General features: G+C 37.9%; 1 protein-coding gene across 1 annotated transcript in view; it reads right to left on the bottom strand.

Moving 5' to 3' along the window:
• Positions 1-13,291, bottom strand: part of TRPM3 (transient receptor potential cation channel subfamily M member 3) — a 154,160-nt gene that overhangs the window by 130,449 nt on the left and 10,420 nt on the right. The window contains exons 2-3 of the mRNA XM_064438346.1: positions 11,322-11,535; positions 8,212-8,336 (exon numbers count right to left, since the gene is read on the bottom strand). Coding sequence (XP_064294416.1) covers positions 8,212-8,336; positions 11,322-11,535 — 339 coding nt within the window. The remainder of the gene's footprint in view (positions 1-8,211; positions 8,337-11,321; positions 11,536-13,291) is intronic.

Genomic DNA, 13,291 nt, shown 5'->3' with positions numbered 1-13,291 from the left:
GCATTTTCCACCGTAATCTGTTTCAATAGCATCAATGGCCACTTTTAGGTGTTATGTTCAGTTAATTGTCAGTCCTTCAAAGGTCTGTGTGACTACACACACATACTGTACACCCTGTCTGCTGCTTTCAATAGTGTTGCCATAAATCCTAACCTCATCTGATCAAAATATTTGATTCTTCCTTCACAGACCCCACCCAGCACCACGCCCCCTCTTCTAGCTCATTCAGAGCCACCAGCACAGGAGGTCCTCTGCAGACACACCAATACAGGTGAGTTCCACTCTTGGAGAGGTATTCAGATGATATTACACCACATTGTCCATTTCCTTGGAAGAAAGTATTTGCCCCTTCTTAGCATAGTACAAAGGCTGCTGCTTGTGTTTACAAGAGCTTTAGAAAGTTTCCATTCAATGGGGAGTTTGCTACGCTTCCTTAGATTTATTTTCATCAGGAGAAAATCCTCTGAAGACAAACAGAGTAAATTGTTGCAGAGTTATCCCAGTCATAGCCTCCAGACAGACCAAATAATAGCACTGGGCCACATTTGGCTGTCCATTACTTGGTGGGTCTCCAGTGACGTAAGTAAGACTGCACTGATGTGTCAGAAGAATTGGTGGTGTGTCAAGGGATCCTGGCTGATCATTCAAAGACATTTGTAGAACTATTGTTCCCTGCATTGTTTACATATGCCTTGGTTGTTTGGTTGTTTTTTTTTTTTGAAAGACAAAACCCCAGAGAATTTGTAAAATGAAGCGCTAGCTGAAGAAATGTTGAACTGACTTGTTACTCAGCAGGGCTGTACTTCATCTGCAAGGAATTTTCTTCACAGCTCTGGCATTGTTCATTTTGCAAATCTAACAAAATCTAGTGCTTTCTAATGCACAAAACTGTACTTTTATGTTTTGACAAAAATGCTTGTGGACAGAAATATACTAACTTACTAATTTCTTCCTAAGCTTTTCTCCCTTTTTGTTATTTTAAAAAACTCTCTAACTGACACATAGTTCTTTATAGATAATATATGTTAGTAATTCTTTGGCCAGAGATCTCTCTCTCTCTTATTTTCACTTGCAAATGCTTGCAGCCTGTTGGTCAACTCTTGGATGGCAAGTAGAAACCCACAGACATCTTTTGCTGTTACAAACTGTCACACAGAGGGTACTCTGTAAGCTTTTCATCCTGCAAAATGGAGGAAATAGTTCTAAGACGACCAGGAGGGCAGCTGACCAACAGCAAGGCAGTGTACTCCACTGTGAGGACAGGTGACAACTTTGGCTCAAGTTTCTTTTATACTGTTTCTTTTGGTGCCCCGTTCATAAAATATTTATTCTACAGGTGCATAGAGCTTAACAAAAATACACAGCTGGAATATGTTTATTAACCAGCTTCTACAGATGCAGAAGCCATACAGCCCATGCCACAGTCAGGAAGAAAAAGAAGGTTCTTTCTCACATGCCTAGGAATCAAAAAAAATAAAACTAAAACAGTTACAGATTTTTAAAACTGATACCTGTCCCACCTCTCAATATATAGAGTGCATAGGCCAGCAAGATCTGATAGAAGAGGAATGACTTGAGTTGCCTGTTCATTGTATAATTATAAGCCACTGTGGATGCAATTCTACTGACAGCTTGTGGTTTATCCCCAAGAGCTACAGCTCAAAACTTTCTCATGGTGACAGCTTGATCTGCAGTTCTAATGAGCTGCAGCACCAAAGGCTCCACACATTGGCTTAGCAATGCTGCTGCAGGGCAGATTAGAAGGCTCCACTTTGGCTCTGTGTCTGCTGTTTAGCTCCAAGGTGAATATTATTAATAAATTTTATAGACGTGAAAATGAGAATACAACACTCACAGTTCAACAGCTGAAATACTTTTTTTAATGATAAATTCTGCAAACTACACTGTCAGACTCTTCTCCTGATTAAAGGATAATCAAAATCTTCAGGAAGGCAAGAAAATCCTATGCTTTGAGGCTATTTCCTTGAGGTGAATTGCTTTTCCACAACACTCAGCAGATTTTCAATTTCTCACTCTTGCAATTCCCATTCCTTTGTTCTTTTCAATCCCTTACATTTCACAGGCAAGTTAAAAGGTTGGGAAAACTTTGACTTTAATGTCTTCTAATCCTCTTTCTGCATTGAGAAGAGGGCATAATAACCCCTGGCATCTTCCTCTGCAGAGTTGAAAGGAAGCATTTACGCTCAAGACAACCCCTCTAAATATAGGTTAATGAATGTGACAGCAGCCATGCTGTGAAGCAGTACTCATGCTGCACGGGCTGAGGGCATTCTGTCAATAGGTGAGGAGCTGGGCTAACCCCAGCAGTTGCCTTTGCACCCTGAGGTGGCAGCCAGCTTGAACTGAAAGTACTGTTATACTCTGTTTACATTCCCTGTGGGCACATGACACCCAACTCAGGGACAGCACTTGAAAAATCACTCAGGGTAACTCACCACAGGCAACGCATGTGTCATGAGATCCAACGCATGAATCTGAGCAGTCTAGGTGAAGGCAAAGAATTTACAACACACTTAGTGTGTTCAGAGTAGTGGTGGAAAGAGATGTGTGCTTTGCTTCTCAAAAAGTAGTAGCTGTTGTTCAAATTAAGCCTTCTCTGCAGCCTCACTGTTCCGGGGTACACCAGGGAATAGAGTAGTTCCTGATTTAATTTAGAGGACCCTGGAAGCATCATGGTCCAGATTCTTCATATATGCTCCAAATATGCCAGTCCCCAGCTTCACCCCAGGCATGCTTCCCACCCTGTAGTTTGCAATGAGAAAGCCTAATCTCTTTTCCATACGAACGCTGGTCTTTCTGACAAGACTCACAGAAACATGTTATAAAGACTGTGTTCTAAAGTAGTGACTTCTGGCTACATACTTACCAAACTTGACAGCGTTATGATTTTTTTTCGTATACCTGAATGGTAAGGAGACACTAATTTTATGGCGATGCTAGTTCTTGAATGCACACTTTTTCTGGTTTGGATAATCTTTGGTAATCTCAGGGAGGTAGGTGGTATTCTGAAAATGAACGGGACTTGGTAATGGCAGAGTTAAGTCCTTTATAATAAAGCATTTACTGATGGGATCAGGGAGAGGGGTGTGGGCAGGACTTAGTGTGTTGAGGAAAACAAACCTTTCTTGGTTAGTACATCTGTCATACATAGTAAACAATTCCAGTTCTTTAAGATTTAAGCTTTCCTCATTGGTTATGTTTGCAGCACCTCCTGTTTGTTCTTCTTTCCTTGACTTGTCTTACAACTAGATATTGGCCTCACCTGTGCCCAGAGGCTTAAAATGAATGATTCCCAAGTCCTGTTACTAAATTCCAGCATTTTCTTTCTGAAACAGCATTGAGTTATGATGTAATCGTGTTGTTAACTTATTAATAATTACTTGGTGACCCACTACAACATGGAAGGTTCCCACTTTTCCTGAAGAAGTTGTCTAGTCTTTTATTGTCCAGGGATTTTGAGAAGTTCATGCTAGCACCTGCTCCATGACAGGCTGACTTCTAACTTTCCTCTTGTGACCCTGCTCTCCGAAGTACATATAACCTTCCAGCTTTTAAATTTTCTCCCTATTCCACCATCCCAATTGACACTGAAAAAAGCTGAAGATATAATTGAGCAAGCAGAGCAAGACTGCAGAGTTCTCCTGTGAGTACCGTTTGAGCATCCCTGAGAAAACTGCAGATGATATGTTCTTATCTCCAGTTCTAGTTACAAAATTGAGCAACAGCACTAATACAAAAATTTGTTACTCTGAAACTGCAGTCTTTAATAAATCAGAAACATTATCTAGAAACAGACTGAGAAAGCCAGGCGTTACTTTTTAACAAAAGGAATATCTATGAATGCTTGGATTCAACTTATATTTAGTCCAATATAAATTTAGCTTTCATATAAAAAGGGACAATATTTGCTCCTTATTTTTATGATTTCAGCTGTATAGGAAAGTAGGTTTCAAGTAGCAGTATTCTCATTGCTTGAGTTTTATTAAATTTATTTTTTCTGAATATTCTAAACAGTACAAAAACCAGGTATCTGTTATTAGTGAAGTCCATAAAGAACATCTACAACTGGCAATGTCTGTGATTCTAACATCTGAGTTCTAGGAACTGAAAAATAGAATTTATTCTGGAACACAGAGTGCATGAAAGGGGTTTATACATACATATATATATACATATACATATAAAAATAAAGTATAACATAGATGAAGGATATATAATATAATGGATACTACATTATATATTATAAAATATATATTTGTATTACAAATATATATTATGTAGATATAAATTTGCTCTGAGGTAGTAGTTTTCTTTCTGATAACAATTTTTGCTTTTATGTAGCACTCTTATCTGTTTATGCACAAGTCTACAGATTAGGCTTATATTTTGTGTTGTGCATTCTGCTGCACTAAATGATAAAAGCTGACCACTATCGCTTCCTTTTCACTGGCTAAAGCCGTTATTAAAAATAATTTTACTTTTTCCAAAATTTCTCCTGAGCTTTAGTTTTGCCATACTCTATTTGTTGAGCATAACCAGAAGACCAATGAAGCAATACAGGGAGAGAAACACACTATAATCCATGACTATAAAAGTACTTTAAGGGAGACAGATAAAACCTAAGAATTTTGGAGAGAATTTAGGAATTACTTCTTATGTCAACCTATTGGATCCATGTATGGAAAGATTTTTATAGCAGGCATGCACAAGTGGGTGTCATGGGTTTTGTAGTGATTCAGCATAGCAGCACAGAAGTTAAAATTTAATTTCAATTACTTTGGTAAGAAAAAGATTTTTTTTTTTTCTTAAAACTTCAATTACTAAAAAAAATGCATTCTGTTTAAGTTAGCAGGTTATATACTAGAGCATCTTGCCTGACCGATGACATATCACAGTACGCTGGAAATGTCCTTTTCACTGAGTGGCACAATATAAGCATATTTTGATTTAGCTCTCAAATACTAACTTTTTTGGACTAAAAATAAAACCTATCTGAATTATTTCATTGAGCAAAAAGAAAGTACTAAAATCAGTGTTCTCTTTCCTACTGTTCACTGTTCCTATTGAAGTGACTAAGAATTAAACCCAAATGAGGACTGAACAGACACTGAAAGGAAAGACATGCATGCTACGAAGGGTCATGAAGTGCACTCTTTCAAAAGTAGGAATGGCTCTGTATGCAGGGAGAAACTTGTTTATAATCCAGATTTTCTACAAGACTGTGCAAGCCACCTTACTTTCTCAGTTCTTCTACCAGAAAATTGGAAATAAGGCAACTACCTACCTCTCCCTTACATGCTTTGGTTTTAAATTAGAATCTAGGTGTGTTAAGAGGGGCACTATTTTCTGCTATACTGCTTTTATAGTAGTGCAGTAAGACAAGTCTCTTTAGGGATCTTTAACCATCACAATATAACAAATAATAGCGAACAACAGTAATATTTTGCTTAACTTGGCCAGTTCTCTTTATCGCTCTGAGGAAAGCCCTTGGGATTCCCAAAAGCTGACTGATTTGGCTGGTGTGGTAAATGGAATAAAACCCCTCAGCTATAACTTCAAGATTCACAGAGTCAGGCAAGGGCTGGAGCATTAGCAGAGGCACAGCTCTGTTGGGCATGTCTGATTTGCCACGAGGCACACAGAGGCAACATGCGCTGGGGTATGTGCAATGGCAGTAACTCCTCCCCCCACCCCTTCTCCCCAAATCCCATTACTAAAGACACATTTCTCTATCTATCTGATGCTGGAAGGGTATGTTTTGACAACTCTTCAGTTCTGATCATAATTTAACTAGACATAGCGCATATAGGCATAAAGCCTCATGGCTGCCAGAGCTCGACAGGCCTTTTACTATTGGTTGACTCCTGCATAATCCTTTGTAGCTTTTGTTTCTTGCTTAATGATGATTCATTTTACATGCTTATGGTACTATTTATATTTCCCCTTCTTGGTTCATTTAACAGCATTCATCTCTAATGAACCAGTCAATACAGTATAGTTTGATTTTCAAAAACTTTCAAAAAGCTTCCTCACCAAATGCTTCTAAAAAAACTGCACGTATTGGATAAGAGGGAAAGTCCTTTGAGGGATTAGTAACTGGGGAAAGCTGAGGGGAAGGGAGGGAAAACAGTAAGAAGAGGAAGTTAATTTTTGGAAAGACTGAGTGTTACTAAGAAGATTTAGTGACATAAGTGGCCTACCTCAAGCTGGTCATGTTCTGTTCCACACAGTTTTAAGGGATTTGGGGTTAATAGGGGTGTGAAAAGCTTACTTTTTTTTTTCAGTGGACTATGAAGAGTTAAAGAAGGTCTTCATAAAGCAGCCTGACTAGGCAATAAAATGGAAGATGAAATTCAACATAGGTAAGCATAAAGCAATAGTGGTACATGTGTATTAGAGATGGCTAAAACCAGAAGTTTTTCAGCATTGCATCATGCCACTGATCAATCACTTTATGAAAATATTATGGGCCAGGAGGTTCAGGGGAAAAGTTTCAATTTTATCTATCACAGATACATTTTGGAACTACTTTTGTCCTTAGTAATGACCCTGTAATTGTAATCCTACTGATATAATTGTGACTGCATTAATGGAAGTCTTTATCTAAATTTGTCTTTACTGTTTTTTAAACTTTTGTCAATTTCTGTCTGATGACCAGACTAAGTATTAACCTGTTTTGATTTACCAGAAAGCTTTTTATTTAAAAAAAAAAAAAAAGTTAGCGTACAACTTCTTGGTTTCCTGTTAAATTAGGAAGGATATTTAGTGGAAGACATCTCTGAAAGAAATCAGAAATTGGGGTGGGGCAGGGGGTGGGGCAGGGTGCTGCTCCAGTTGGTTGGAACAGCTGTGAAACCAACTTCTTCAGCTCTTTCTATACAAGAAGGCTTCAGAGCCCCTTTAATAGATGGTGACTAGCTGGGAACAGAGGTAGGTAGCTGTCCAACAGGTGGAACTAACTAATGGAGGAATGACAATGTCCCAAAATTCACAACTGATTTAATGTCCTTTCTTGCCACCTTCTTGCAATACTTCCAGAACTCCACACATAGTCAGTAAAGACTGCTTACTTGAAATCCATGTGTACATTACACTTCTTTAACAACACACACTGCATCTTTGTGACCAGCTATTTCTGCTAGCCACCTTTCACACTGCATCTGAGAAGAGTCCATTAGTGACTCAGAATTACTGCTGCAAAGTCCCATCCTGGTTGTTTGAATATATTGGTAACGCTATTATACAAACGCTGGTGGTGTTAGAGTACAAAAACCCATGCTAATACAATTCCCCCTAATGGCTATACCTGAATAGTGAATTGCAATGAATTCCAGTTGCATCAATTTCTTCATACTCATTGTAATTCCTTCTGACCTAACTGAATCTTTCTCCCCTCCCCAGCTTGCTAATGGATGAACATACACACAAGAATGGTTCAGAGTAATGTAGACAAGAAAAAAGGTTCATTATGCAGAATGAAGACTCTATCTATTCTCCATTCAAAGTTAGCCAGTGGTGCTCAGGAGATTGCTTGGGAATGAACCAGAGGTGAGGAAATAAAAGGGCTCAGAAAAGCTTCAGGTAACATTTAACCAGCGTAAGTAAACTATTCATGTATTTAAAATCATGGACTTAATCTTTCTGACTGACGGGATAGGTTTAAAAGAGAAGAATTAGGTGAGAGTACAAGAAACACCAACTCTGCCCTTCAGAAGGTGACTGAAGTAATGATTCTTTGAGGTCTGATCTCATGACCAATACATTTTAAGACTCTTCACAATTGCAGTAATAAAAATGTATAGGATGGAATATATTATACAGGGGACAGTCTGCAACTCTGAATTTAACCTACGCATCATAGTATTGTTTCAAAATAAATGAGACTTGAAGTTTTGCAATCAGTGTTTTCTTAGGCACTTTTCAGGGTTCATAGTGTTCTAAGGATGAAATTAATATTTTTTCAAGAATAGCATTTAATGAAATTTCTTTATAATTTATTTTTAAATAATGTACAGGGATTTTTATTGTTGCCATGTCAAAACTGCTATCAACCATAATGGAAAACCTGTATTAGTATTGATTTTTTGCTGTAGACATTAATTCTATGAAGAATTGTTAAGTGAAGGGTGGAGAGGAAAGGAAAAAAACCTGTAAGATCTATATATATTGGAGGTGATCTATAGGTCTTACATCTTTGCCAATCAGATCCTCTTGGTTTTCCACAATGCCCCAGGGAGCTATACCAATGGTGCAGATCTTCCCTCGAGATTTTGAGGCATGATCTTTCAGTGCATCTCCAACATGCCGAATGACTCCTGGTAAAAAAACAGCATAAAATAGAAATTCATAATTATGTCCTTTTTGTTCATTATGGTATGGATTTAATATAGAATTCTTTTTTAGGGAAAGCCTATTCATATACTTACAATTAAGTAAAGCTATGAATATATTCCTATTGGTTATTATTACAGTTATATTGTACGTCCATTTTACCTAATCTAAAAAAAAATTAAATGAAGTAGCAAGGAAAAAATTACACAGCTCTAAAAATAAGAATGGAAATGTTGACAGCTGACTGTAATTTGTTTATCTGCACTTATGTTCACAAACGTATGTGCATGCAAGCATTTGTATCCTTCCCAAGCATACAAAAAAGCACAGGAATTAACTCCACCTCCCATACTCCCCGCAAAATTGTAGCTCACACACAAATGTTCCCTTCTGTCTGAATACAGGGTGGAAATGTGAAAATATCATTACACTACTCTGTGTGAGCTATTCTATCATTCTTTCCAAACAAACTCAGTCACCTGTGATAGCTTCCAGTAGAGTATTAGAAACCCCCCTGGGGATCAGTGAGAAAACAGAAATTAATACATAGAGAACGACTGCTCCCCAGCTCTCTTCCAGGTGCCTTCTGATAATGCTCCTTGTATGCTTTAGGCCAGCTCTGTCAGTGTTTCAGTGGTACCTCTGTGAAGAGCACAAGTGCCATTCCTCCTTCCTTTTCATAAAATAATTTTTCTATGTGTGTATCAATAACAATTTTTGTGGTGTGGCTGCACTGAAGGATTCCTGTGGATTTGCTGCAGATATTATCTGTTACTCAGTTTCTGTGTTTGCTTCTTTTTCAGACTGCACAATTTCAAGATCGCTGGACTGGAATTACAACAGTCACACAATAGATGTGATTTTAGCCGTAGTTTTTCTGCGCCATAAATGAACCATGTAAGAAAAAGCCCCACAACCTAACAAATCCTTTAAGTCGTGGAGTCTAATTTCCTTCCTGTGGTGGAAAAGGAAAAAAAAAACACAACCCTGTACATGCAATCAGCTATGAATTTGGCTCTGATCCAGCAACCCAATGGATTCAAAGCAGAAAATCTGTCCAGACTGCAAAAACTGCTATTTAGAATAATCAGCTTTCAGCATGACATGAATATTCAGAACAATTTGTTTAAGTCATTTAACAGTCACGGTTATAGCCAGGTATACACCATCCCTGTCACATCACTGATCCTCAGTCCAACAGCAGTGTTTAAGGATTTTTCAATTATACTTTTCCTTAAGAGAAATCTGATTTAAAAATTAATCATCAACAGAACAGACTCTATTCAGAAATTATCAATTTGTACAATTTCACGTAAAGATAAAACAATTTTCACCTACACAGCTTGAAAACCTAGACCTTGAGCAATCAACTGCTTTGCTTCAGGAATCAAAGCCAGCAATGAGAGGTAACTGATAATGCAGAACTGCTTCTGGTATTATATGTTTTTAAAATAAAACACGGCAACTTGAACATCATTGTTTTGTCTAGGTAATTTTTGATTACCAGAAAAAAAATCCTTTTCAACAGTAATTATGATGACTTTCCTGGTTCATTTGTATCATTTTGTGTTTTGCAACTATGATGATTTGAAAAATGGTATGAAGCAGTTGTTAATTTAGTAAATGCAAATGTTATAGTCAGTATACAAATATATATACAATATACAATACAAAATTTCTGTAGTTTGATTTCTACAGTTCCTGTGGTAATCCACTGCAATGAGTATACAACATCTACAGTTTTCTAATGTGCTTTTGATGTAAAATCTATCTTTGCCATCATCACTACAAGAGTATCTGGCAACTAACATAACTATTATCACCAGAGTACACAGGTCAGTATTTAATCTGATTTTCTTCCTTGTTCTGCAGAGATGTGGGGGATATTACATTCATGTGAGTCTGTCTATTTACCTACCTAACACTCCAGAAGCTATCTTCTTTGCTATTTGTATTGCTGCTGTGATAAAAATGAATATTGTTTTAAATTTGATGTGCTTTGGAAACTAAAAAGCCCAAGACTTCTATTAAGCATTCATATTCAAATATGCAAGAGTTGATCCACAATGCACTAAAAATAATGCATGATAGAGTGATTACAATGTTTTCCATAGACAGTAAGAGGATACACTTTGTGGGATTACTGAAATAATAAATTACAGCTTTGTTACTGCAGCAAATGAGAATAACATAAGAATTTACAAGTATATGTCCTAGCAAAAACTTTTTGCATTTACCTCTAGCAGAACTCTTTGACTTTCTCCTGACTCTCTCCTCCTTTCTGCCTTCTTCAGGGAGGGTAACTGGGAAGCCACTGTCCAATCTTTTATATCCAGGGAACTATGTTTTGCAGCTTATTTCCAAAACCTACATGCTGTCTCCCAGCAGAGCTGGGCCAGCTGCTGTCTTGGGTCATTAGGTCACCCATATGGTATGTTATAGATGTTCTTAACTTTGAATAGAAATGGCAATGTTATCACTCTTGCTGCAGGGGTAATAAAAAAAATTAGGTTAGGCTGTCTACAAGAAGAAGTCATCCACAAAACAGAGCCTTTTTCCCTTTCATATTCCAGATCATCTCATAGGATAAAATAAAGGTCTTTTCTGGATGAAGATGTTTATGGTTTTATACAGTAACAGTTTGACTTTGGTTTCTAGTTAGCAGTCCCTCTCTGTAGCTTACTGTTGATGCTACAAAATCTTCATTGGCAATATACTAATATAGTTGCTTCACAGGAGGCCTTATTTGCAGCTCCCAGTGTGCTTTTCATGCTTTAGCAACCCTTTTAGTTCCTGGTAGCTGGTAGGCTGGTATCAACTTGGCATTTTTCTTTTTGTTTGCACATAGTACAGCCAACACTAATAAAAAAAAAACCATGGAATGGCTTCTTAGTCTCATCAGTTCTAACTTTTTTCTGTGATGAAATCTCATAGATGCCACTGTGCTTTCATTTCAATGTTGCTGTTACCTGTGTTTACTCCTCCAGTGAATATCCATGCTCCAGTTGTCATAGCAGCCTTAATGAGACCTTTTCCGAAGACTTGCTTGAGTTTTGGCTGAAGTTCAAAATTCTGAAGGCCCCCGTGCACAGAGATGAGAAGTTTAGGGAGCTCAAGCTGCCACTCTTTGGTCATCAGATGCAGAAGGAGGTCAGGCTTTGTGTCAAAAGACACTCGTACATACTGCAGAAATAAGGGCAGTAGTAGAGAAAAAAGAGATTGGTTATACCCACTAGTTCCTAATACATATGATCTATGTCCAATAGATCCCTGAAAAAGGCAACTTTTATGACAAAAGCAGTAACTAATTGCTAATTTGACAATTTTTCAGGAGTTAGGAAACTAGGGAACTAGGAATAATGGAACACTTTTGATTCACAGGCTGGGCAATTTTCTCTTGTTTAGGAAGTTAAGTCATTAATGTCAGTAATTGTTTCAGTATGCTTAGCAATGCCTGAAAGATAAATGCCTTTAATTTATGGATGCAAAAACTGGAGCAAAAATTTAAGTGGTCTGCCAAAGATGACCTAGGTGGTCAGAGTCACAACTGTGTTCACTTGTATCTTATTTTCGAATTAACAAATATCTCAAAAGGTAGGAAATAACAGAAACAATCTTGGTTGTTCAAACGCACAGACATTTTAACTGAGCAAGGCTACAAAACAGGTACTTTTCAGATGAGTGTATGTTAACTTACGACCTACAGACCGGTTTCTATAGATTCATGAATTTGCATAACAAAGCACAGGACCCTAAAAGTGCTTTGAAACACATTTACACACTTCCAGTTCTTGGTTCTTCTGTGCTACATCTGTAGCATTTTGCCCCAAGGGATATCATGCCCATCTGTGTGTGCTCAAAGATAACAACTGTCTTCAAAATTTCTACAGCACGACCATGTGACACACATACCTGTCTCTTCCCGACAAGCCTTGCTCTCAGGGATCTTTCTCCTGCTCTTTCTGTTGCTGATGTACGAAGGGTTTCACAAAGCCCATGACAGGGCGCAGATACTTTTTTGAATTCTAGCTGCATAGCAGTAATGTGCCGTAAGAGGACAAAATTATTTCTATAGCTGGTAAGATCTGGAAGGACCCTCTTAGCTGAATAAAACAGGTTATAGAAAGCCACTCATCTAGCAAACTTCTGACTGAACCAATGCATATAGTGTTACTTCAGTAGTCTTTGACGTGTTGTCAGCAGAGCCATCAGGTGTATAACACAGGCACTTTCATTTCAGCCTGAGGAACTAGGAATGCCTAGTTCTAACTATTTATTGTATCATGCTAGGTAGTATAATATCCACATATAGTATGTAATAATTTTGTCCCTTTTTTAACATGTCTAATCAGTATTTCTTGCCAAAAGATCGTTCTGTTTTAGTAAACCATATGACAGTAAAGTGGACTCCTTTCTAGTTGAATAAGAAATGAGGGGTTGAATTTTTCCAGAAGAAATTGCTATTACAAAGCTTTCTTTCCAAGAATGGGTTGTTGCGCAGTAAACAGCCATTCTTAACATTTCTGGAAGCAGAAGCCCATTTGGGCAAATATTCATAGGGAAGCAAGGGTGGCACAGCCAAACTGAAAGCTGAGCAAGAACTTGTGAATGCACGCTCACTCCAGTGGAGCAGCAATGCTTTCTGCAGCAGACAAGCAAATTCATGACAGCTAATGGACAAAGAACATACAATATTCATGTCTGGCAAGAGAATAATGTACCCTCGAGCTTATATATGCATGAACTGCATCTCAGTAGCTACCAATTCTGTTTGGGAGTTGCGAAAATCTTCCATGGCACCTGATCTCATTGATCAGATGGTGAAGCTAATAATTTTGATTAGGATTCAAGGGCTGTCAAAGTTTTAACACACCAGAGGGGCTGTAAGGAGGCTGCTCCTTATACCCTTTACTCTGCCATTAGGGAAAGCTGAAGTTGC

This window comes from Phalacrocorax carbo, chromosome Z, assembly GCF_963921805.1.
Source record: "Phalacrocorax carbo chromosome Z, bPhaCar2.1, whole genome shotgun sequence".
In the NCBI taxonomy this organism is placed as follows: Eukaryota; Metazoa; Chordata; class Aves; order Suliformes; family Phalacrocoracidae; genus Phalacrocorax; species Phalacrocorax carbo.
The sequence above is the reverse complement of the archived record's forward strand: the minus strand, read 5'-3'. Positions and strand labels throughout refer to the sequence as shown.